The sequence below is a fragment of the Accipiter gentilis genome, chromosome 1, assembly GCF_929443795.1.
Source record: "Accipiter gentilis chromosome 1, bAccGen1.1, whole genome shotgun sequence".
Lineage (NCBI taxonomy): Eukaryota > Metazoa > Chordata > Aves > Accipitriformes > Accipitridae > Astur > Astur gentilis.
This window is the reverse complement of record NC_064880.1, coordinates 27,814,280-27,841,368: the sequence shown is the minus strand read 5'-3', so window position 1 is coordinate 27,841,368 and position 27,089 is coordinate 27,814,280. Positions and strand designations below refer to the sequence as shown.

At 45.6% G+C, this 27,089-nt stretch overlaps 2 protein-coding genes across 2 annotated transcripts in view; both read right to left on the bottom strand.

Moving 5' to 3' along the window:
* The window catches only part of CERKL (ceramide kinase like), a 61,911-nt gene extending 49,034 nt beyond the window's left edge, over positions 1–12,877 (bottom strand). Inside the window, exon 1 of the mRNA XM_049800777.1 lies at positions 12,550–12,877. Coding sequence (XP_049656734.1) covers positions 12,550–12,877 — 328 coding nt within the window. The remainder of the gene's footprint in view (positions 1–12,549) is intronic.
* A 9,410-nt stretch (positions 12,878–22,287) lies between these two features.
* Positions 22,288–26,419, bottom strand: NEUROD1 (neuronal differentiation 1). The gene is made up of 2 exons (XM_049805249.1): positions 26,201–26,419; positions 22,288–24,943 (listed from the first exon to the last, which is right to left on the bottom strand). The coding sequence occupies exon 2, from the start codon at positions 24,932–24,934 to the stop codon at positions 23,801–23,803; it is 1,134 nt and encodes a 377-aa protein (XP_049661206.1). The 5' UTR covers positions 24,935–24,943; positions 26,201–26,419; the 3' UTR covers positions 22,288–23,800.
* Positions 26,420–27,089: the final 670 nt, after the last annotated feature.

Sequence of the window (27,089 nt, the reverse complement as noted above, 5' to 3'; positions counted from 1 at the left end):
AACTGACAATCTCAAAATGCTTTTCCACTTCTATTTTAACAGTCCCCAAAGAACCAAATTCAGCATTTCTGCTTTTCTGTGTTTATCCCGTGCCATTTTTTCTCTCCCATACTCCTTCCAGACCACATTGTTAATATACCAAAGGCACTATGAACTTTTCAGCCAGCTTTCACTCCATGAATTAGACAAAGAAAACAAACATTAGAAACGTAAAACAAAGGTAAACATATTTAAGAACAGCCTTCTTTTCACTGGAAGTTCATTTTATTGGTCTGTTCCTGCATACAAACTAATATTGCTAAACTGTTAAACTTGCAAATGTAAAGATGTAGCTGCTTTAAGCAAAACAAGGAAGCATATATGTATAAATTACATTTTAAGTTCAGTACTGAATTTCTGTGTGTACTTTCCACAAATGGTTTCCATAAAATAAGTGAGACCTAGGGACGAAATTTCAAAAACACCACCTGCTTGTTTCCATCATATTTTAAATAATTAAGTCCTCAACAAATGTAAGTGCAAAATAAAACCCCTTATTTCATTTTTGTTTGTACTACAGTAAAAAAAGAAAAAAGAAAACTACAAACATTTATCAGGTACTCTCTTCTTCTGTTAAGCATTGTTTTCTAAAGCAAACATAGTTATTACTACTGCCCCATCACAAAAGATCTATGAACAAAAAGGGATCTGGAGGATATTCATAGTCACAGCCTTATTTAATGAGTGTGTTGCAGTCAAGTGACCGAGAAACATTACATTTCACATGAAATAACCAGAAGCATTCATTTTCCTTGAATAAAAATAATACCAAGTTAAAAACAGATATCTGTATATAATCTTCTCCCTATTATTGTAACATAGCAATATATTTAGGTTTACCCTGGAATGTGTCAGCTGCAGAATTTACTAAACGAAACCATTCAAACTTTGTTCAAAGTTTGACGTCGACATGAGTTACCACCATCTATAGCCATCTAACAGTGTATTATTCACTGGTGCTATGATAATTTTGATCCCTAACTAATTACCTCACCCCCAGTTACACGACATAGATGTGACAGAGCAGGCCTTTGGGAAGCCCAAAACCATCCAAGTATGAAATCTTTCAGTACCTTTCTTGACAGAGCTGTTTGGCGAGTCTCCAAAAGGCCCTGCAACAAACAGTGTACCAGGGAGAGGACTTGGAAAGGAGCAATCTCATTTTGAACCATCTTCAGAACAGTCAACAGACCAGCCAGGCAAAGATGTGCTGTTTTCACACAGAAAGCCAGCAAGTTATCTTGAAATTTTTCCTATTTCCTTTTAGCAATTTATTTACAAGAATTTTCACTTCAGTTAGAATAACATAGGCTTTTTTTTAAAAGCCATTTTCCTACAACATTATTTTTAAGTGAGAATCCTTATTCTATTTCTACTATACTGTACTAAAACAATGAAGAAAAATACAAATACAAAGATTATTTTTAAGTATCTGTCAAATAGGGGATTTTAATAGAACGATGAGCATTTAATTACTCAAACTCAGAACAGTATCTGCAAAATAGCATTATATTTAGTCACAAGAATTTAGTGTTGTTACCCTTAACTTGATCATTTGTATGCCAAATTTTGTTTTTCCAAGACTGTCTGCACTGTGTAAAGATGTGTTTCCAGGATACGTATAATTGTGCAGTACATAACATCTGTTGCTTTGCATTTTCTGAGCTTCGGAAAGCATCCTTTCCTATATTCACTTGAGTGTATGGACTGACAGAAGAGATATATTGTCACAGTTCAAATAAACTGACAACTACGGCAACTACTCCACACTGAAAAGCATCTAAGTAACTATCATCTTACATAGCCTAAATAGACAAAAGCCAGGAAATTCAGAGTTCAGCATTGAATTCTGTTCATGAACTGACCATTTGTTTAAAATTGCAACACACAGGCAAGAAACAGCCACATGCTAGATTAGAGAACTGTGAGGTAACCCAAGTTACTGTACGGGTTTTTTTGTCAGACTTTTAATGTATTCCTACATCTACAACTAAATAAGAAGCCAGGGAGGGAGGTAGTTGCACCAGATCTTAAACATAAGAAGTAGAATTTTCATCCATCAAATCTCTGACAGAAAGGGTACCATATGTCAAGGCTAACATGAAAACTCAGACATACAATTTTTAAACACCATCTATCTCCTTTAAAAAAAAATAAATAATATATATATATATTTATCTGTGTCTATTACCACTGACAGACCATGAGAGAAAACAGCAGCTTCCATACTACTAGTAAGGAAAACTAATTATTCCTTGTAAAATAAAGCCAATGGTAGTCCTGAAGAACAATTTTTAATTCTTATACAAGTTATCCTGGGATCCTTTGAGTAATTTGTGATCCACTCTGGCTTCTGAGCTCCAATTTTACAAAAATCAAGCGTTGTGCTTTACACTCATTCTACGTGCTTTGGCTTACAATCATATTACAAAACCTCCAAACTAAGCGTGCCTTGAAGCATTCTCTTGGTTTTGCAATTTAAGGGCTTACGTATTTATTGCATCAATCTCGAAGCTGCTAAGAGCTATGATGTCATTACTAGATATAAATAAAGAGATTGACATGAGTTTTGTGCTGTGTTTTTGTTTTCTTTAATCTCTAACATTCATAAAATAACAGTCAATATTTGGCATTTACAATAGACACTATGCTGAAATATCTTACAATATTCAGCTAGGATGACAAATATAAATCACACACACAAAAAAATTCTTTTAATCAAATACCCACCTATCAAAGAATAAACTGAGAATATTCTTCAGTCTTAAAAAGAAACAAACTAGGAAAATTTGGGGAAGGAATAAAATCAGAAGCACCCTCTCAATCTCTACATAAGCATTTTAAAACACTCCCACTTACAAGCATGATAAAGATGCAAATACAACTTAAGGCTTCAAACAAATGCACTCATTGCTGAGCACCAAACTCATGCCCAAAAGATAAACTGTGCTTATACTATTCTACACCATAAACAAGCCGCTTCTGATAACTGTACCTGAACAGTGGGGATTGGGATGTTGTGCAAAACACAGCTTATTGATTCTTCTCCAAAGAAGAGCTGGTAATATTGGTAATATTGGTAATTCTAGTATCACAAAACTTCCAGGTTTGTGGGACATTTCTTGTTGCTCCATTGAATTTACGGGGGGGGGGGGGGAAATGCAATAGGAAAACAGTTACCTTGAGACTTTCCAGGAAGCAAAATGTTCTCATTCAATAGTGCATTTTTAATCTGCATACTTTAATAATAACAAAATACATATTCATAAAGAAATTTAGGTTCAACCAAGAAAGCCACAAATGCATTTTAAATTAATAAACTGTTTTTTTCCTTTAGCAGCATTGTCACTGAAGAATATGAAGTCAATTACTTTTAACTTCAAAATCACCTTTGGAATTAATACAGTTTGTAGTAAAAAGGTATAACCAGATGTCAGTGCCTATCAATAAATGAAGCTAAAGAAATACCAGAAGCCTAATTATTTTTCAAAATACTAAGTCTCATGCATGCTTAAATACACATTTAACTTTTAAAACCATGAACAGTATTATGTGAAAGTAACTACTATCTCTATACAAGCATACATCATATGTTGGAAACAAAATAATTAGCTACTTTTCCAAATTACAAAAAATCAACACAACATTTTTTCCTGCAGAGGGCCACAGCAAAACAGTTTGATAGTAAAACCTGAAGTCTTACAAAAGGGATTTCTATGTTCAGTCAGAGTGCAGAAATAGGAAATACCAATGTCTTCAACTCTTCATCATAACTACATAAAAGCCAGTTACCCAGATAACATGCAAAAGAGACATTATAATGTGTCTTGGTAATTCACCCAAGAAGAGGAGTTTCCAACACACTAAGAACCCATTTTTGGTTGCATTTACAGGATCATGGCTTCCCTGCCGGTTGCGGTGCCACACAGACAACTCAATTTCAGTTGTGCTTCCATTTTCACTTATTCGGCTACACTTAAAGATGTAATCCTAAACTGGTATCACTGTCCAAAGGATATTATCTACACTTCAACTAAAGGGCGAAGTGTTCCTAAGTGGCAAGAATGGAGTTCCAAAACTTCTTCCCTAGTGAAATAGTTTGAGAAATACCATCCTTACACTTAGTCTGCAGGCACAAATATTTTTAAGACCACCTAAACAGTTGGAAGCATGAAGTTCTGGTCACTTATTTCACGTTAGTGGTTTAAAAAGACATTATTATTAAATTGTATTTTAAAAGGTTAATTTATTAACTTTACACTTGCACTCAACTCCATAGTATGTCAGAGAATGGCAAAACACAATTAACTCAAAAAATTGTCAGTTAACGTCTATGAGACAGGAATCAATTTAGAAAAGGATCTTAGTATAATGAAATTCTATAGCAGTCCCAGTAGCAAATGACAAAAAGGTCAAATTTTGAAAGGAAACAGCAGATACCACCACAAAACTAGCAGATGTTCCTAAAGGATCATCTGTACAAAAACATAAGCATATGTGAGCGAAATCCAACACTATCACGAAATCAGTTGGTGTCTAACATAATAGCAGTTCCTTATGGCAATATGGTAATACACGTATCAGATACTCAACACATTATAGTTTTTTGTCTGCGCATACTGTTACAGCGTAAGTCATAAAAACCAGGACCACTGATTTCCTTGAAAGGAAAACATTAGTTCCACGACCCACTAATGTTAAGGTACACAGAGACTACTCAATTCTTCAGGTTTATGTTCTCAGATTTTCAGCCATTTAGACTTTTTCATAAACTGTACAAGAAGGATAAATGTATTTTTAGAGTACTATGTGTATTGAAGTAAAAACTTCCTTCTAAAGGTAGTGCATAATATAGTTGGATATACTTAAACAAAATAGCAAACAAAAAGGGATTCCTTCTATCCAATACCTATTTGCTTGGGTTTTGCATAATTGCAACACATCTACTATTTAGCTGCTGCTTTTGTAACATACGTAGTTAACGAAACAGATATCTACAATGAAAGGAAAATTGTTTATCGAAGTTTTGTTTATTTTGACTCCAACAAGAGCAAATGACAGGCTTTCCTGCTTTATTTTTATTTCTATTTTATTACTGTAAAATAAAGATAGAAATGCCTTAATCTGAGCATGTCTTTTGCCAAGATACAAAATAAGAAAATGCAAAAGAACATCATATTCTGAATTCTAACCCATTTATTACCATGAACAGTTACAACTATGGAAGCAAGCTTGTATGGATTTACTACAGCAGAAGACCCCATTAGGCACCATGATCCCCACAACTATCCCACACAAGGTGCTACAGAACCACATCCTACGCACAGTCCAAGGAGAGAAACAGCCACAGACAAAGAAAGTAAGCAGCAGTCTCAGACTGAGTGGCCAAGCTATTAATCAGATTTTGTATTTGTTTCCTGTAGATATTACCAAAAAAAATTAGGAAAGGATTTCAGGAATTATGTAGCTTCCTGACATTTACAGAGCACTGCTTCTAAATGTAAGAGATTGCCTGAAGGAAACCACATGTTTTTCGATAAACTATACTCAAAAGACAAAAAAGTTGGCAACATTTGATGCAACAGAAAAGACATAAAGGTGCATAGTAGAGGGATACAAATTTGGGGATGATATGGTAAAATGACAACCAAGAAAAGATTACAACAGCATCTAGAATATAAAAGAGAGGTAACAAAAAAAAAAAGTGTTTCTCAAAGGCTGAAGAACAGGACAATTCAGAAACTGAGATACAAGATTTATGCTTAGATAAGGGATTTGACTGCATACTGGTTTTAATTATTTAAAAAGAACATTAATTTACACTGAGGAAGGGACTCAGCCCTACAACACTATCATGGACATGAAAATAGCACTAGCATGGACATCAAAGATTGGTTAGTATACCAACTGTATTTTTAATAGAAACTTTTGGATTCTTTCCATCATTCTATATAAGCAAGACCATCAATTTACTCTTACACACCTTTGCACAGAAAGCATAGTCAAAGAGTTGGCAATTATTCTATGAACAGGAAAGTTATGGAAGTTTGATAACTATTATTTTTTTTATGAACTTGCATCCTACCTCTCTTTACCTCACCAACTTATTATGTCTCCTCTAACTTTCCAGAGATTTCCCTACCCTCTTTCAATCATACCTCATGCGCTATAGCACTGCCCCACGTGTCTTCCTGTCTGCCCAGCAACAGCTTCAGTTTCCCCTCTGTTCACTAATATTCCTCTCACGCCCATATGGCACTTCACCAAAACCCTTACACTCCCTTAATGTATCCGCTCACCCCCACCACAGTATTCTCAATTTCTCCTTGATTCCAACCTCTCTCTCTTCAACTGGCCTGCTCAGCAGCCAAAAACCAGCACCAGCTACATCTGGCTTGTTCCTGGTGTGCCAACTGCCTGATGATGCATAACACGCCAAGCACCCAGGCAGCCACTGCCCCTCCCTCGCTCGCCAGGCAGGCGGAGGAGGTGAATAAAGCAGAACATCACCTTATCTATAATAACAGCACACAGCAAGGCCTAATTATTACACAGTGCAACAGGAGAAACTAAGAAAAAACAACCAACAAAACAACCACAAAAGCAAAACCCATCACCTTTAGGAAAGTCTAAAACTTGCTGGTTTATGGCGTACAACAGCTTTAAGATAAACACAAATCACAACATCACCAATTGAAATAGTTTTGCATTAAAAGGAAAAGGCCATGAAGAAGAGTTATTACTCTGTGTGAAAACTAAATAAATCCTGCTATTTCAAATGCATGTACCCTCAGAATCCAACTCACTAACACATGTGCAGCTTAACATGTACATGAACCCAAATACACCCAAATACAATTTACAAGACCTAGCATAGAAACTTATTTTCTGGAACAAAGATTTAAATACCTGATCTCTCTCTTTGGAGGTAGAGAACTAAAGTATATACAAAAGCTGCTATTGGATGCCCAGTATATGTTAATCCCTTTCAACATAAGCAGAGAGGTGCATAAACATGTGAAAAACAAGACAGACACCAGAAAGCATGAAACAATGTATATTGTTCCATAGCCATGTAGCCACGAACTAATCTGCTGACAAAGGATAAAAGACATGCAGAGAATCAAGACACTATGTCTAGAAGTTGTCTCGAATAAATAAATTTTAAGAGACCTTTAATTAGTATACTTTATTTCATTAAATATGTTTAATTTTTCACAAAAAGTTATAAATTAATAAATTATTTTGCAGTTTCATGCAGCATTTACCTAAAAGACATTAATTTTATGGACTTCCTTGAAAAAGATTTGAGTGTCTTACAAGTTCAGACACCACGGGATTGTTTAAAACTGAATGCTTTCTTCCTCCAATTTACATCTTAATGCCATATATTAATGTGATAGACGTACCTCTCACTCTCAGTTATACTTTATATTATTTTTTTTATGTCTCTTCCTTAAAAATAGTTTTCCTATTTGGACAATAGATAAGCCACTTAGAGAAATTATGTTCTCTACACATCAGCAGTAGCATGAAAAGCTTTGAATTTGACCAACATGGAACTTCAGTAATTCACATTTTGTAACAGCCAGTTCCCATTTCCATTACTCCTGACTGACCGATAAACTGACAGATGTCTTTAGAGATCCCAAACAGACTATTGGTATCTATTTCAGCCACATCTGTTCCTAAATAGCCTTGGCAGCAGGCCACTATGCACTCGGAATTAATTTTAAGTCTTTTATTGCTAACTCTTTCATTGTTGCAATACATCAGTGATTTTTTTTCCTTATTGCTGTACTTATATAGAATATTCATAAGTCTACATTTTAGAAGACTATCAACACGAACTATAGTATACTATCTAGAAGTATAGTATACTTAAACAACAAGTTGATCTTTTTTACTTCATTATAAAAATAGATATTCAATAATACACTAGCCGCTGGATTGTTCCAGAGATCTTACTTTCTTATTGGTCAATTACTGTAGAATATTATGTTCAATTACTTATATCTAAAAAGCAAGTTTTATCTAAATTATTATCGAAATACTCAGTCCAGGCTACATGCTGTCAGCCTGAGAGAACAACTTCATATACCCTTCAGTCAAGTAAACCACACACACAAGAAACTACACTTTAAAAGTTTTTTATAATGATCAAAAGCCTCTGGACTTCACATACCAGTAAAACACTGAGCAAGTGCCAGTCTTGTCCCATTTCCTATCTGACAGAAATCTGCTGAAAAATTGCAATTGTTGTAAATCAGGAAATTCTGTGGCAATCTCTAAAAAGATGCTGAAGGCTTCAAAGAAATATCAGGATTAAAGTTCTCATTCAGCAGCAAAAACCAAGCCATATTGGAAGAACAGCGTAAGACAGCTGAACTGACACTATTTGTACTGTAACTGTTCTAATATGCAAACAATTCCCACATACACTGCTGCTATTCCCCTAAATTTCATCAGCTTTTAAACTTTAGCCACACCAAAAAAAAAAAAAAAAAAAATCCATTCTGAGCATTTGTTCTTAAATGTAAGTAATTATTTTATTTCCACTATCCAGTCATTTGTATTATTTTCTGGGAACATTCAAAAATCACATATAATATTCAAACCTGTGCTTAAGGCAGCTTTTTCTGCTATGATTTTGAAGCAGCATCCAAAATGAGAAACTCTACACTTTAAAGCTGGGTTATTAATACAGAGAGAGAAGTCTTGTTTTTTCTTAGTTTCTGTCATTATATTTATAGCATAGGAAAGCCACATAGAAAGAAGTTAGAGAAAAAACTAGTAACTACTGTGAGCTCTACTTCTCATCGCAATGCCCTCTGCATTGTTAAAAGCAAGCAACCAGTTATGGGTCAGAGGGTATCTGGCTCTGGTGAGAAGAAAAGGCTCAGCCGAGCTGCATACCCAGGCTGTAACTGCAGCGTTACGGAGGGGGCAGCCGAGCCATGCCTCGCGCTACCCACATTCCCACTTGACACATTCGCTCCCTCAGGCTCCACATCCAGTTGCCTGCCCGGGCCTTACTTCTGCCCAAAGCTTTGTTATAATAGAGAACACATAAGCTTCATAATGGGTCATGCTTGTTTGAGAGGGGAGAAGAGGTTGCTGGGGAGCTTACTATAAGGTCTGGAGAGTGAACAGCAAAGGAAGCCATCAAAAATCCTCAGCGAGCCCAGGTAGCCAAAAACCTCTAGGAGACAGAAGCTGCAGAAATTAAAGAGAGAGTAAAAAAAGGAAGTTTGCCTGATAATCACACTGTCAAAAGCTCCACAGAAACAGTGCCACGGCGCAGAACTATGCATACGTGAGCGTGACCTGATCAAGTCCGGGCACAGCAGATGTTACCTGCTTGGGAACTTTAAGCTGGAGCCTTGAGTTCTACTTAGAAGCTGAAGGAGCCAAGGCTGCACAAGCTACAACACTTAAGAACATATGATGGGAACTGCAGAAATGCAGATGACAAATGACGACTTCAACAAGACAGGAATACTTTTAGGGAACTATTGGGGATGGGAGGTTAGGGAAAAGGGGAGAAAGCAACTACCTGCTAGTTCTCCGACTTGACAGACTGGAGCGACTGCCATAGAAGAAAGGTCTTTTACTAAAATAGGAAGAATTACTACATCCAAGTCCAAGCAGGAGACATTTAGCATCAGTGGCAAATTGCAAAGACCTGACCTGACCTCTTAGACCCTAAGGCAAACTACATTATAAAGATGGAGAAAGTACGCTTAAGCCAAATCTCAGTGGAATAGACTTGTCCAGACAGCCATTGACCATCTCCTGTACCTGCTGACAGCTTGACCCGAGCACGGCACTGCAGTACATCTGTTACACCAAATGAGACCGTAACGCAGACAGCTCATCCCAGCACCAGTACAGGTCCCACTTTTGCAACACCCCAGGGCAACTGCTACTGGGATCCACAAATGCGGGAGAGAAAAAACATTCAAGCTCCAAAATCTGTATTTGACCTCTGCAACTGCAGAGGTTAAAACCATCCTGACCCGCTCTATCTGAGATGGAAGGAAAAACAGAGAAGACTTTTGCTGGATTGCCCGCGAGGGCAACAAGCCCTACATGGTGAAATTTTCAGCTCCTGCTCAGCTTGTCTGCAGTCACAGGCAGGCACACGTAGAGCCACGCTGTCCTGAAGGAAGGAGTCACAAGCATTCTTCTTAACGCTGTTCAGGTAGACAGTTGTGTTCCCATCACAACATGGCTAGAAGGATAGAATGGTCTCAGAATCAACCTAATAATTTTCCTTTTAAGAGTATTTCATTCTCAGAGAGAGCCTAGAACAGCCACAGATGACACAGTGGTGGCATCTATACCAACAGAGGAACTGAAACCCCCTTTATCTTCAATGTCAGTACTCGACATAAAAGAATTTGGAAATCCTATAGTAAAAACTCATAGCCTACCACAGACTTCAGGACTGGAAGATACCACTTCCTTTTCCACTGAAGCTAGTAAAGAAGTAGGATATTAAGAGCTTCTCAGAAACAAAAATATTCAGCAGCTCAACGCTACATAGTACAAATCTGAATTGTCAGAGACAGAGTAAGTACTGGCATATATTTAATACATGTGCAGTAAAAGCCCAAATCCTGATATAATTGACACCAACTTGTCCGTGCTGCTTTCCATAAGACTCCTGAAGTTCTGCCAGCTGCACCGTGTACTTTGTTACCTCTCAGGAGCGAAGACAGAAAAGCTCCCAAGGTCTGCATGAGTAATCTAGATGAAAAGATCTTACACAAAGTAGCAACTTAAGAGGGTGGGTTTTTCCTAGAAAACAAACAAACAAACAACCCAGAATATATTCCCATCCCTGGAAGCATGGAGCAATACACAGCAAAATTCATTCTTCCTGAGTGTACCTTAAAATCCTTCAATGGTGACAATTAAAAGACAATCGTAGACCCTAGTTCCTGATATATGGCAATTCAAGCTATGTTAAAGTAGCCAGAACATAAAGTGACAAATTAGAGCACTGCACACAGAACTAAGTAATTACTAAAACACACTTCAGATCATGTACGCAGAGACCTGTAGTTAATCCCAAAGGGAATGAAGAGAGGCTACAGCATTGTGTAACAGCGTTACTAAGGCACTGGGACTGGCTCCACAAGAAGGCCTGTATGCACATCAGCGCGGCCCTCATCAGAGCTCAACGGCCCTGCTGAAAAGCAGGTATCTAAGTCCAAGCACAACACTGCATTAACATAGTTACACTATCCAGAGGATAAGAGTCAATAGCTGTGCATCGCGCCATATTAGTTTGATTTCAGTAGCTCTGGTATCCCAACATGGTTACATGAAATGAAGCATAACGGCTTCAGCTGTGAGCATCTGAGTATTTCTCTGCAGCAGCAGCAGCAGCAGCAGCAGCGCTGGAATCACAGGCTTCCACACCACTCCAGCCTCTGCAGCATACAGACTACCTTGAAGAGGAACAGATGATCATAACATGAAAAACTGGTATGTGGAAGAAACTTTGTTTCTCTGTATGCTGAGTCTATGGCTGTTGGATCTTAACTGATATGAGGTTTTAAGTTCTGTCCAAAATTACACTAAAATAAACCTTGTATTTTAGGCCTTGACAAGCTAACTGCGCCATACAAGAAGGCAACCATGCTATCTGGAAACTCTGCATTCCTGAACGCAACTCATTTCTCCTTCGCATAAGCAGTGGGAGGTCACAGCAGTAAACAAGCACTTTTAAGAGTGTGCGTGTAGTTTTGAAATTAAGTGTAGGTTTCCACAGTTTCTCGGAGAAAAAAGACTATTTGGATAAGTTTCAGGAGCATTCCTTTTCTTCTGTAACTTTTGCGTATAGTTTGTTTCACTTGATCAAATCCTTTATAACAGCACTTTCTCACAGCATGTTGCTTTATCGGAAAAGCCCAGTGCAAAGACAACCTGCCACAGAAGCCTCATCACAAAACTCAGGCACATCTCACAAAACCATACCCACCTGTACACGCTCCAGTTTATGTACCTGTCAAAGAGAGTAAGCCGAGAAAAGCTGACGCAGCAGAAACAAAATCAAAGCCTCTTACTGTTCTGCCTGGGGCTAAGCAGCCATGAAAACACCATCTCTTACATTTCATCCTTTTCGTGTCACCGGCCGAGAAGTAAAGTCTCTTCCCGAGGAAGAGCTGCTTCGGACGCGAGACGCTCATTGTGTTGTGACCAATTTGTTGGTTTGTTGGTTTTTTTAATCACCAGCATAACCTCGAAGGGAGGAGAGACGCCTGACAGCACCGACTTTAACCAGTTTACTGTAATCCGGTTTTAAGGCGACTCCCCACCGCCCTGCGCGGAGAGGCCCCAGCCTCACCTGGCCTTTCCCTCTTAGCGCCGCGGAAGGCCAGCTGGCCCCGGGCGGTCCCGCCGCCCGCTCCCGGAGGCGGCCTGGGCCGGAGCCCGGCCCCCGCGCCCCGGCCCCGGCCCCGGCCCCGCGGCGGACGCCCCCGGCCCGGCCCGTCCCACCTGTGGGGCTCTCGGGCAGGATGGGGCTCCAGCGGAGCCGCCGGGCGCTCAGCACCACGTCGCAGCTCCTCTTGCTGATCTCGAAGATGCCCCTGAGGAGCGGCTCCTCTCCCGCCTCGGCCGGCGGGGCCGCCGCCGCCAGCGGGGCCACCCTGCGCCGCCGCTCCTCGGGCGCCGCCGCCGCCGCTGCGGAGCGAGCGCGGGCGGCGCCAGCGGCCACCGCCCGCGCGCGCTGCTCCCCCGGGGGCGGGCGGCCGCCGGCCGGGGGCTCGGGCTCGGGCCGGGCCCCGCTCTGCGGGCGGAGGAAGGGGGCCGCGGCGCCCAGCATGGCGGCGGCACAGCCGGCCGCTCGCGGCGTCCCGGCTGCTGCCAAGGCAGCGCCCGCCCCGCCCCGCGGGCGGGGCTGCGGCCGCCCAGGGGCCGGCGGGCGGGAGGACCGGCGGGCGGGCGGCCGCCCAGGGGCCCGGCGCCGCCCGCTCTCCTCACCGGCAGTCGGCGGGGGAGGGGCGGGGCGGGCCGGCGCGGAGCTCCTCCGCGGGGAAGCATCTGTCCCGCCGCTGAGGGGGAGCCCTTCGCTGCCGTCGGCGGGGCGGGACGCCGCGCCACGCCACGCCGCCGGGTCGCCTGAAAGCGGGCCGGGCGCAGGCCGGCCCCGTGGCACTACTGCTGGCGGCCCGCCCGCGCCGGCTACCGGCACGAAGCCGGCACCCCGCGTCAGGTGCGGTGCTCCGCAGGGCAGCGGGGAGGACGGTCAGGAGGCAGCCCGGCTCCTGGCGGGGCGTGCTGTCCCGAGCGACGCTCGCTTCCCCGAGGAGAGCAACGCAGGAATGCTCCAGCTGAGGAAACTCGCTGTCGTTGTCGGGGTCCCCTATGTCTTCTGCTTTTCTGCCACCGCATTGCAATACGACTGTTGCTTCGCTTTAGAGAAGTGAGACGCGAAGTTGGAAGAGCCCCTTCGTACTGAAAAGGTCAGGTCTTTCACGGGTTGCGCCTGGGGCTTAGACTTAAGATAAAAACCACGTTGACATTCATGCTGCAAAACAGAGCATCATCGTAAAGCCTGGGTGGAGGTATCACAGTTGTACCTACCCTTCGTAACAACTGCGGAACACAGCGACTCAGAATCCGACACCAACTCGCACGACACTAGGTTCTGTATCGAGCGGGCCGGTGCAGAAAGCGCACCCAGAAGGCCGCCTCGTCATCCCTCGCCCTCAAAGCTTAAATGCAGAGGCGGGACACCCCTTCTTTACTCCTGCTCTGTAAATGATAGATTTGGCTCTTTGGAGGTGTGACAGCTTTACTCACAGGTGCCGTAAGATTCGCTGATGACAATCACATCAGGCCTCCGGCATCAGCTCCAGTTTGTAAGGTGCTCCTGAGCCTGGAAGGGCTTAACTTGAAGGAAAACAGCAAGGGCTTTTTAGTTCCGAGTCGTATAATGCCGTGGTGGCTTAGCAGTGCGTGAAAAGGACATTTTTAAACGAGCAGTTTAGTAATTTTATCTTTAGTATTTGTAATAAGACAAATATACAATGTCCCTCTGGGAAATAAATCAGTAAATGAAAAATATATTGCCTTTTGCAGATTGATATTACAGTTCAAACTGCACGTCAAAATATCCAAGACTATTCCTGTGACATTTGTCTCCCTAGGAGAGAAATGCTGTTACAGGTGAGGAAATCTGGTTGTCTGCAATCAAGCCAGCCGAGAGTCCATGAGATGATACATGATTCCGCGACTGTTAAGCTGCCTTGCTTTATAGTTCCATAAAAACCTGTACCAAGCTGCTAATTATGTAGCTGAGAAGACCGTTTTAAGACACATTTTAAAAGTCACTATGGTACAGCTTATTTCCACCTATTACTTTGCCACGTTTAAAGAAGGCTCTGAATATTTGTTAAATATGCAACCTCTAAGTGCTTTTCAGTTTGCATCGAGCCATTGATACAGCTTTCACTGAAATGTAGCCCTCGCCAGTTTGCCTTCTTGAATCATAATATGACCATGTAACGTTTCTGCTTGCTTAAAGCTGTTAGCATCAATAGTCTTATTCTGACTCTAATTGTGTCAATATTTTTTGTCGCCTAGATCTTCTTTGTTGGGATATAAATATCTTCATGGCAGAATAATCGGATAAAATAAAGTGTAAATAATTGAAATTATGTGTAAACTGTGGAAGTTTTGTGCAAAATACATTTTTTTGCTGAAAGATAACTGAGTGACAAGGCAGGAAAAACTGTGAGCCAAACAAACACTTTATCATTCTGGTACAACAGTAGATGAATCAATTAAACTTGTGTCTGTTATTTGACATCGGTGATCCTTAATGTGTTTGCATTGATGTCATTCAAAAGGAAAGCTAAATCATTAACTAGAAGAAAAAGCGCAACATGAAACTGGATATAGTTGAATCAATTTTGAGGCTGTATGCCCTTTATAATCCCTTGCAGTCATTTGTATTTGTTTCTGGGACCATTTATTAGCCTATCCCATCTATGTATATTAAATATTGTCACCAGATAATTTCTCATAAGGTACAGGAAAGGATAAGCTGATAACTGTCTCAGAACCATAAAATAATACTATTTTCAGTACCATCAGTGGAAGACTATTACAGTTCCTAAGGGACTCGTAGTACCCTTCAACTGATGTCATTTAAACTTCTAACACCCTTTTATTGACATTACTTGAAAGGTGTACTAAATCAGTAACTGTTAAGATACTAAAATGTAGTAGTTAAAAGCATAAACTAGTAAGAGAACTGTATATAGTAACAAAAAACATAGGAGGCACATACAAGTCTCTTCACTCTTAGATTGCTACTGTTCACAAATTCTCAATCCCCACAATCCTTTGTAAGTCCGAGAGAGACACTTTTTCCTGGGGGCGGGGGTGGGGAGAAGCCAATATTCTAAGCAAGTCTACTCTAATAGACTTTTTTTAAAATATCACAACTTTCAGATTTGCACACTGAATTTCAAAAAACATGGAATAGTCCAGCAATATAATTTTATCCATTTTCCAGACTATGTCTGGAACTCACACATAGAACTTCCTTGTCCTTTCTTGTAAGAAGGGTTGGGTGTATTGATCTCATGTAGTATCCTGTGTGCTGTTTCTATGGTAGAGGAAAAAAAAAGAGACACACAAGACAAACAGTAAATGTGTAGCAGAAATCGTATAGTAAGCAGCCAAATAGTAAGAGCACTGGACCTACATGCAGCGGCCTTGTTTTCTTCTGCATCTTTGATCATAGCCAGAATTTGGAAGTGGAGCGTGCAGGTACTTGGGATGGCAGAATGATCAAGGGACGTCTAGAAATACAGGATGCTGCGTGAGGAATAAGCATGATGTAGAAGGCATTGCAAGTCACCCAAGGCAGCTAAAAGATGTGTTTTACTTCCCTGTTCTCTCATCTGTATTTTGCTTCAGTGGCTATAGATACATGAACATAAAGAAGTCCTATTCACCTCTGAATAAGGAGTAAGTTGAAGGACATTTTTTATAAAAATCCTTCAGATTAAATTTTGCAGCTCTTCAGGTAGCCTCCAAAAGTAGTATTTGAATATTTGTAAATATTTGATGTTTTCCATGCATAAAGTAAGTCTTTGTCTTTGAATTTAATGTACCTCCTTCAGTTTAAGGGTGACTAAATATGCAGTGCACAAGGACAGCAGTTCATCAGCAGTTCCCTACAAGAAATAGCTGTTCTCTTTTTCTGGTGATAGATATGGACAGCATGCATTCTTACAGTATATCAGGAATAAAAAAAATTCATACAACTGAGCCCACAGAACAGTTTTGTGCTGTGCTTTATAGTCTGAATCCCAGGTTACTCTGTTACTCCATTTCACTTACCTGGAGAGCCTGTGGAGCTGCCTTAGGACTTGCCCTAATATTTTTTGTTTGTTTGTTTGTTTTAAACAAATAGTTCAAGTAAAGTAGAAGGGATAAAAAGAGGGCAGGGGGCACACCAGGAAAGGAAGCAAAACCATTGCCAGGGCACAGCAAAGGGCCAGCTGCTCCCTAAGAGCCAGGGAGCCAAGGGGGACCCCAGGGCTAGCAAAGCAGGAGCCTTTCTGGCCAGGACCCACCTGGCAGTACCTGAACAAAGAAGTGCAGGGGAGGGTGCTAGGATCCCCCAAGAATCCAAATCGTCAGGCAAGTCCCTAGTGATGAGGCAGGGCTGAGGCTGGGACAGGATGTCAGTTTGCAGATCTGGGTCAGCAGGGCCCGTAGCCAGCTCAGGGCTGTAGCTGAACCAGAGACCAGCACCCCACAGTACCTCTAAAGGAAGGACTAGTAGCCCCAGCCTGAGCTTAGATAAAGCTCCAGGCCCTTGGGCAGGGTTGGGGGGGGCAGGGGGTGCGTTGCAGCTGAGGCTGGACAGGGTGTTTAAGGCTTGGTAGTGGCCTCATGGCCCTAGGAGCCAGAAGTGCAAGAGGAGGAATGTCAAGGAGGAGTAAGGGCAGGCTGCTTTATAAAGGGAGTGGAGCTGAGAGTGATCGTAAGTCAGGTAAGGCCCCACACACCTGACGAAGGTGAGTAGAGCTGTGCGTAGCCAAGTTCAGTCAAGAGTCCGGATAGCCAGACAAACCTGTTGCAATGAGGTAGGTCCAATATGAAACTGAAAAGCAGAATCAGCAGGTCAGGGTCAGGTCTGGTGACAGTAACCAGCAGGTCAGGGTCAGGTCTGGTGACAGTAACCAGTGTCAGTGCTAGCCCAGTAGCCACCAGGGAAGTCTATGCTGTCAAGGCAGGTCCAAGGTCAAGCAAGGATATCAAGTCCAAGTCTGCAGGGTAGGGTCTGGGTATGGCCAGGCATAGGCATGGCTGCAATATCATGAAGGCAGATACCAGGGGCAAGAACCTCTTCTTAAACACAGTTCTCTGCATGAGGGAGGGGAGATTCCCCTTGTGGTTTCTTAGAGCTTGTTCTCAGCAGTCTGGACCCGCAGGAGATGTTGCTCCATGCCAAGGTGCTGACCCTGAGCACAGGCAGATGAATTGGGGGGGGGGGGGGAGGATCATCTTCTGGGCCTGCACGAGATGTAGTAGGAAACAAGGAGATGAGCAAACCTCTCCTTAACTAACTGTTTCTCTCTCATGAAGGAAATCCTCTCCTGCTGTCTAGATGCTAAGAAGTGGTGGGAGTCTTGGAAGTCTTTTCCAGAAGAACCTTGTGATGTGAAGAAAGAGAAGAGGTAGGGCAACCTCTGGCAGAAATAGCAAGTGAGGGAAGTACAGCTAGTGTTTACAGAAGGAAAGAGAGCAGGTAAAGCACACCATTGGAAAATAAATTCTCTCACCTCAAGAAAAACGGGTAGAAAAATGCAACGAGGTGAATAGGCAAGAAATGTGAAGGCCAGTTTTTGATTCATGGATAATGTGATGCTGAAGTTACAGAATAGGAATTAAGACAAGAAGAGATGAGGGGATGCTGTGAGGAAAATACTTTCTGCCCAGTCTGAAGGACTCAACTGTATGTTTCTAGTAGTTGGCTCCTTTCAGTGGCTAGGAGATATTTGCTTCTGGAGAAACCTGAATTTTGAAATTGGCAGCATACCCTTGGCTTGTATGTTTTTCTGGCTACAGTGTCTGTTTATACAAAGAAGGTTTAGTGTGTAGTCAGTTACACTTCAGCTGTTCATTCCCAAATATTAGCTCTCCCTAAGTATGTTGCCTTCTTACCCTGCTACTGTAGAAAAGAATATGTTATAGCTCTCAATGTTAATTCAGCTCTGTTGTGTTGGTTCACCTTGGCTTCAAAGGAGAGACATTAAGCAGAACACCAAAATTTTTACACAATAAGTGAAGTCATATCTTATTCTGAAGAAAAATGGCACCAATACTCTGTAGAAGAGAGCATTACTATTACTATACATCTTTCTAGATGTCTGAAAAGGAGAAGGAAAGCATTAAAAAAAGAAAGAAAAAAGAGCAGGTAAGGAAAAGAAAGTCTGAAGTTGTGGAGATGGGCAAATCTCTGCAAAGAGGACAAGAATAAGTGAAATTATTATGCAGAAATAAGAAACTGCAAGAATGGAGTCTGAAGTTCAAGTCATTCCTGAGACCAGCACGAGCTGAAAATTATCTTAATCAGAACAATAGAGGAGAATGTGGTAATGGGAAGGAATATAAAAAGAGAATGTGTTGATCAGAGGACTTTTTTTTTTTTTTGGCATAAGGTTGATATGCTATCTTTTTAAGGTAATAAAGTTTTACTCTGAATCTTGTTTTCTATTGTTCTGTCACCAAAACGTTGGCAAATAGTGTAAATCTTAGTTGCTTCTACTTTATGTCATGCAAAATGCAGTTAAGTCTATGCTGCAGACTACTACAAGCAAGGAAACTGAAAGCCAAGGCTGATATTCTATGTTTTACATACCCTTTAGGCAACCTAAATACTTGAGAGAATGCTTTGGGAGCACTGTCAGTTTTAATTTTGTATTGCATAGCTTCTGACAGTTTGTTAAATACATATATGAATTATTTAAAAAACACTTATGTACATATTTAAATAACAGTCTATTTGTAGATCTTCAGCTCACTGTTTTGACATGTATTCGTGTACTATGGTTTTCAAGGATTTCTTGTAATATGGGATTTTCAGCTAAGGAAAGAGTGTAGACCATTTATAATTTCTGAAATAATTACCATACAACCCATCTTGGTCAATAAAAACAAAGACCAATTTCTGCATATTTTCCCTGATACACCACTAGGCAGAACTCCAAGTTTCACTTCTGTGAGTTCTTCCTCAATAGGAATGAGTGAGAACTGAGTCGCTTTTGTTTGTGTTTTTATCTTTAGATACTTATATATAAACAAGAGAATGGAATTTAACTCTGTAATATCTCAAACTATTTGACAAGATGGTTCTTTGTACAGAAGTACTGCGTTGCTTTTAAAAAAAAGAGTCATTATATTTTTAATATGTCAAAAGCAATTGTTAAGGTCATGGTGGATCCAGGTTTGATCAGTTACAACACTGAAACTGCAAGAATTTTCACTGTTGCAGATGACAGAAAAGATTGGTTTTACTTGCTCGCAAGACTTAGTTTAAAATTATTTCTATTAATTCCTATTACCTTTGGAACTGTAGATTGCTTTTTAATATTAGTTTATTAAAATCCTGGAGCAGTATCTTCTAGAGAAAGCAATGCTCTGTCTTCTGGCAAATTCAGGAATCTTGGTTTTCCTTGAATCTGCTTCTCTTCCCTTGGGGAGTCCTCCTGAAGGCACTGGGCCGAAGTCTGATGATGTTCAGGCACATTCTTCATTCAGGCTAGGTAAAACCTGAGGCTTCAGTCTCTCGGACATCTTGTGGATGTAACCTGGAATTCCACCATTTCAGATCCCTCTGCTATAACTGAGGCCTCAGCTGTATCACAGGCAACAACGGGTCCACAACCTCCAGACCCTCTTCTGTTGCATCAGAAAACCAAGAAGGGAAAAGCTGCAAGTTGTGACTGTTACTGCTGCACTGCACCTGCAGAGATTTCACTGGGGTCTTCTCAAGCATGCTCCGGTGGCAGAACAATTTCTGCTGTCAGAAGTACGCCCTAAAGAAGGGAAAGGCCACTGGTCCCAACGAGCCATGAAAATAGAGACCTAGGCCTGTGCTGGATGACCCAGTACATGTGTGGGTATGACTCAACCCCAGAGTTTCCTCCGCAAGCGGAATTTAGATAATCCCACTATAGCTTTAGTTAATTAGCGATATGTTCATGGCAGAGGAACAGTGTGAGTAATTCTTTCCTTTGAAAGAGACCTTGATAGACCTTCCTGTGGGAGTCATGAGCAGAGATTTCAAGATTTGGCTTTATACTAACAGTAAGAAAAAATAAATATCATGTAGGCATCAGAAGCAGCAGCAAAGGGGGACACACACACACATCTCCAATATTTTATAAGGGGGGGGGGGGGGGGAATCCTAAACTAATTGAAATAACAAAACTCACAAGCGATTTGTAAAATGGAGCCTCTAGTTACCAAAATGCCTAATTAATTTTCCTTATTAGGTTGCTCATAACATTAAAATATTATTTTCTCTAAAGTATCAGAGTAGCAAGTGTTCAGATAGCCTAGGTAGATCTTTTAAGTAAATTACATTGGCTAGAGGAGTTGAATTTTGTTATTAACTGTGGAAAAAGAAAAGGTAATTGAAAAGGTTTCTTGTGGTTTGGAAATGCCTTCCAAATATTCATTAAACATTTAAGCGACTAAATTTGCAGAATATGTTCCCGACATTGGCACTGGTTCTGTGGTATTTCTCTCATCAGATGGAAGTACTGTGTGTTATGCAGAGTGCATTCATGCATAAACAATATCATTTTCATAAATTAAAACCTCCCCTGCAGAAGGAACATCTGTGCCTGCCTTTGAATAAAAGATGGTGGCATGTGAGTTGCCCCTTGACTGACTAGAAGAATCCTTATGTTTAAGAAGGCGCATAACCAAAAGGCGAGCAAGCCTTGGTGAGCTTTTTCAATTTTATCTGAAAAATTGTCACCCGTTCCCCCCCCCCCCCCCCCCATATTATCTAGGGTATGTTTAGCCGTGTTGCCACTGACTGGGAAGGTTAATGGGGTGCTTGAAAAGTTGCCTTTTGCTTTCTTCCTTTTCAGACGCAGCAACAGTTCTGGAGCGCAGAGCTGTCGGCTCGGGCAAAACGCTGGGAGATGCTGCAAAATGCATCAGCCGGCGACGCAATTAATTTTCAGCGCGTTTTTAGCACGAAAGACCGGCCGTGAGGGTGCTGCAGTACCAAGACAGGTTTGCAGCGTTTACGCGTTGGATTTCCGTAGCTATAAACGCCTTTTAAAATAGACGTGAGTCGTAGCTTGGTTTCTCGGGAAAAAACCGCCCTCATCCACCGCAGAGCCTGTTCACTTCTGGTGGACTTAAGTGAAATACTTACGAAATACCTCTGCTTTGTGACAGGTTCACGCAAGGTATTTCGGGGAACGTCCTAAATCTGAGGGTCGGAGGCAAAGACCTGTTGATAATCGTTCCCGGTGGTTAGGAGAACGGCTGTCCCGCAGGTGCTGTCCCCGCTTTCCTTAAACCCCCCCCAATAGTCAGCGAAGATTAAAGAAACGCACGTTTCGCGGCTGGGAAGAGGGGGGAGGCGAATCGATAGCGCCGGACCCAGAGCGGGCTTGCGGGGGAAGGAGCACCTGCTGCCGGCGAGGCCGAGCCGGGGCCGAAACGGCGTTTTCCCGGTGTGTGGGTGCCGGCCGGGCGCGGGGAGCCCCGCCGCTGCGGCGGGACGAGGCGGCCCGTGGGGGCCGTGCCCGGCGCTCCCTCCGCGGCCTGAGACGGGGGGACCCGCGGGCAGGAGGGCGGCAGCCGCCGGGCCGAGCCGGGGGGGGGCTGAGCCGAGCCGGGCTGAGCCGCGCTGGGCTGAGCCGGGGATGGCTGAGCCGGGGGTGGCTGAGCCGAGCCGGGCTGAGCCGCGCTGGGCTGAGCCGGGGATGACTGAGCCGGGGGTGGCTGAGCCGAGCCGGGCTGAGCCGCGCTGGGCTGAGCCGAGCCGGGCGCGGGGAGCTCGGCGCAGCCCAAACCCGCAGCCGCAGCCCCCGGGCGAAGTGCGTTTCTGCCCCCCCCCCTTTCCCTACTTGAACAAATCGGCCTCGCAAAGGGGAGCTTTCGCTGTAAACAAACGAAGAAAATCCGCGCCCCTTCCCCAGGAACCCCTCAAGGTAAGTAAAGAATGCGTGTCCTTTTTTTTAATCCAATTTTATTCTACAAATAATAAGTGTTGCACCTTTCATGAGCTATCCGAATAAAACAATAATCCCATAGGAATTACTGACACTAAGAAAAAAAAATAATAATCACATTTAAGGAGAAATGCAACATTCGACCAAATGTTCAATACTATGTTGTTGCCAAAGGACGGATGTTTTTCTAAAATCCCAGTGTGCATTACACCATAATATACAGGATTACAAACAAAATTACAGTACAGATTGATTCCAGTTGAACCAGCGTTACATTTCAAACAGCACTTATTCTGGACTGCATTGTACATGCAATAGCTATTGTTCTAATTACGGATTAAATGGTTTGAATTTGTTTCAAGCTACCGTACTAATCGACTACAATAGGTATATAGCCCGACTTTAACAACCTGATTAGTTTTAGGTTCCGATTGATAACATGAGCATATGACAACCACGGATTGTGTGAACATGTATAAAATCATGCATTTATATCGCCCGGAAACATTAACATCTTCAAGTTCTCTTCAAAAAGAAAAAAGAAAAAAAACAAACCAAAAACCCAAACAAACCCAAACCCAAAAAAACAAACCCAAAAAACCCACGGAATGCCAAGGGGTTCAAAGACTAAAAAGAAACAGTGCAAATTGTATGTGATAGTCAAGCAGCTTTCGATTTAAAAAGGGTGTTGGCATTTGCTTATAATCTTTATATACAAGTTTGTGCAAGTAATGTGTTGAATTGATATGTTTTAATAGAAAATAAGTCTCTCGTTCTTATATCTTCTCAAGAGCTAGGGGATCTGGTTCTTGTCGTAGGGGGGAAGAGGAAAAAGAAAAAAAAAAGAAAAGAAAAAAAAAAAAGAAATAAAAAAGATACTTTTATGGGAAAGAAGTTGCCCGGATTGTGCATTTTTTTTTTCTTCTTCTTCAACTATTTGAAAGGAAAGAAGTGCTAAGGCAACATAACTTCTCTAAGCACTTTTCTGCTGGTTTAAATTAGTTAAATTATTTTGTATAAATTAGATATACTTCTACCTTTCCGATATGTATAAAAATTGATGAAGCTGCATGGTTTAAAATAGGAAATCCACGTTATAAAAAGTCATTAAAAATTCTGTACAAAATCACAACAAAATAATTCAGCATGGGAAAGGTAACAAGTAGTAAAACGTTGGTTGAAAAATAGAGATTTCATATATATTTTGTAATTGGCCCATCGCTAGTTTAAAAATTGCATAGATCCTAATTATTGCTTGTGATTTTGTGATCCCGATCAGGTGATTGACGCGATCCCGGTGCCCCTACCCCAGATCAGATCTACAGCGTCGCTGCGCGGAGCGGCAGCCGGGCGGCGGGGGAGCGGGGACGCGGCGGCGCCCCGAGGCGGCGGCGGCGGCGGCGGGACCCGCCGGGCTGCCCCCCTGTAAACAAGGCGCGGGCCGGCGGCGGCGGCGGCGGCGGCGGCGGCGGCGGGCGGCGGGGCCCGGCTCCGGCCCTCTCCCTCCCGCGGCGGGAGGCTCAGTCGTGGAAGATGGCGTTGAGCTGGGCGCCGAGGACCCGCTCGTGGTGCGGGTGGCCCTCGTAGGGCGCCAGGCCGTCGACCGGGATCTCGCAGCGGGAGGCGGCGGCCGGGAAGATGGCGGCGTGGGCGGGCGCGGCGGCCAGCGCGGCGGCGGCGGCGGCGGCGGCGGCGGCGGCGGGGTAGTGCATGGTGAAGGCGTAGCTCTTGTCGAAGTCGGCGGCCGGCTCGTGCTTGAAGGAGAAGTTGCCGTTGACGCTGAGGGGCGGGCTGAGCGGCCCGTCGAAGGCGGGGCTGGCGCCCTCCGCCAGGCCGCTCTCGAAGAAGGGCTCGAGCGCGGCGCCGTAGGCGTGCGGCGGCTTGAGGTGGAAGAGGTGGGAGCTGTCCATGGTGCCGTAGGGCGGGCTGGGCAGGCCGGGCGACTGGTAGGGGTAGGGGTGGGCCGGGAAGGGCGCGCCCCCCGCCGCCGCCGCCGCCGCCGCCGCCGCCGCCGCCGCCGCCGCCACGTGGGGCGGCACCTCCTGGCTCTGCTCGGGGAGGAAAGTCCGCGGGTTGAGCTGCAGGCAGCCGGCCACCAGGTTGGTGGTGGGCTGCGACAGGCCCTTGCAGAGGGTCTGCACGAAGGAGACCAGGTCGGGGCTCTTGCCCGAGCGCAGGATCTCGGAGAGCGCCCAGATGTAGTTCTTGGCCAGGCGCAGGGTCTCGATCTTGGAGAGCTTCTGCGTCTTGGAGTAGCAGGGCACCACCTTCCGCAGGTTGTCCAGGGCCGCGTTCAGGCCGTGCATGCGGTTGCGCTCCCGGGCGTTGGCCTTCATGCGCCGCAGCTTGAACCGCTCCATGCGCGCCTTGGTCATCTTCTTCTTCTTGGGGCCCCGCCTCTTGGGCTTCTGGTCGTCGTCGTCCTCCTCCTCCTCCTCTTCCTCCTCCTCGTCCAAGTCGTCCTCCTCGTCCTCCTCCTCGCCGTTGCGCAGCGAGTCCTCCTCGGCCTCGGCGTGCAGGCCCTCCAGGTCCTCCTCCTTCTTGTCCGCCTCGTGCTCCTCGTCCTGGGAGCTCAGGCACTCGTCCGCCCAGCTCGGGGGGCCCTGGGGCTGGGGCTCGCCCATCAGCCCGCTCTCGCTGTACGACTTGGTCATGGTGAGCCTCTGCGTGGCGGAGGAGACAGAAAAGAGCCGAGTCAGCGCCCAGGCCGGCGGCCCCGCGCGGAGAAGCCGCCCGCCACCCCCGTCCCCTCGCGAGGGAAGCCCCGGCTTCCCCACCGTGCCAGCGCCAACTTTTAGTTGTCTCCGCCGGCCTGCCTTCTAACTGAGTTGACGTGTGCTCAAATGCCGTTATGTAACTCGCTGGTACTAGCGGGGCATAGAAGGAGATTACGGGTGCGGGCGGCAGCCCGAGCGGCGCGGCGCGGGCAGACCCGGCGGTTTAAAAAAAAAAAAAAAATAAAAAACCCCGGCAACAAAACCCCACATTTGCCGAATCGGGGAGGGCGAAAGGCGGCGGGGGGGCACGCAGGACAGCCGCAGGGACGGATGCCCGCCCGCGCCGCCCGTCCCCGCCGCTCCCCGCGGCTCCCTCTCGCCGCCTCCTTCCGCGGAGCTCCCGCGCCGCCCCGACGGCCGCCGGGCACCTGCTCCCGCCACCGACGCCGCTCAGTCTCTCCCGGCGAGCCTCCCGCGGTCCCGCTCCGGCCCCCCCAGGGTCGCCGCTCGGTGCCCCCGCCCGCCGTAACAGGTGCGGGACCGGCCCCGGCTTTCCGCCCCCGGCACCCCCTCCGCCGCAGGCGGGCATCGTCCCCCCGCTCCCCGCGGGGGCCCTTCGTGAAGGGTCGCGACCATCCCCCCGGTCGGACCGGGCACACCGGGGAGGAACAATGCCGCCCGCCCGCCGGTGCGCAGCCCGCGGTGGGACCGCGGCGGCCGCCCTCCGCGGGGCAGAGGGAGCTGGAAGTTAGGAGGTGCAGAGGCGGAGGCACAGGTACATACATCGTACGGGCGTGTGTATAGTATAGATGGACGCACATACCCGTGTTTGTGTGTGCGTGTGGACGCACATAGCCGCTTACATATGTATGTATGCGTATGGGAGCACGTATCCGTTCACATATATAGGTACGTGGATGGAAGCACATATACGTTTGCATACATACGTACAGACACACACGCGCGCGCATATACATATTTATGTGTGCGTGTGTGGATGGACACAGGTGTGCGCGCACACGGCTGCCCGCACACACCGGCAGGCACCACCGCCCGTTCCCACCTCCGCCAGCGACAACACAAACAGAAGCCGCTCCGGCAGAGGCAGCTCCCTCCCGTCCCGACCCCGCAGGGCTCCTCTCCCACCCCGGCAGCCGCCGCCAACCCCTTTCCCGCGGTGGGGAAAAGCCGGGTTCCCGTTACCTCCGTTGCTCAGCCTCTCCTGCGCGGTGACGGTCTCATAACCCCGGCGCAACTCTCCGTGCGAGGGCGCCGCGTGTTTTTTTTTTCCCGAGGTTGCGCGGCGCCGGGTTCCCCCGTTATATAGCGGGACCGAGGATGCGCGGCGGGGGGCCGGCACCGGGACCTGGGTACCGCGGCGATCGCCACCGCCCAACGCGCCTGCGCCCCGCCCCGCGCCCCGCCCCGCGCCCCGCCCCGCCCGGTGGCACGCGCCATATGGCCGCCCACGTCAGGCGCGGCGGCGACCCCCCCCCCCCCCCCCACACACACACACGTGACACCCCTTATTTGTATGCGGCCGCGCGCCCGCCCGTTGAGCCGCCACGCCCTTTGTGGCCCGCCGGGCGACGCCATCTGTCACCGGGCGGCCCCCCGGCGGCGGCGGGGCGGGCGCGGAGCGGAGCCGAGCCGAGCCGAGCCGAGCCGAGCCGAGCGGAGCTGCCTGCCCCGACCCGCGGAGCCGCATTGTTCCCATTGTTCCGGGGTGCGGCCTCCGCGGGTCCCCCGCCGCCCTCCCCAGCAGCTCCTAACGGGCGCCTCTGACCCCCGGAGCCTCCCCGTCCCCGTCCTTGCCGCTCCCCCGCCGCCACAGACACACGCACCCCCCCCCCCCCACCCCCCCGACCGCCGCCGTTGGCTTTCTCCGGTGCTGGGGGAAACGGCGTCCCGGAGCCGCCGTGCCCCTCGGTCTGTCCTGCCGTCCGAGCAAACGCTGTCCTGCTTTCCCCGGGTTTGTGATGGAAATACCGCCGGTTAACGGGGAGTCTGAAAGAAAGACGCTGAGGGATGGCTTTAAAGTCTTTAAAAGCGTCGCCAGAGTTTGCGAACGCCGCCAAATTTCAGAGGTGCG

Excerpts from the sequence above, each read along its gene's own strand:
- NEUROD1 (XM_049805249.1), bottom strand. The coding sequence starts at position 24,934 with ATGACCAAGTCGTACAGCGAGAGCGGGCTGATGGGCGAGCCCCAGCCC.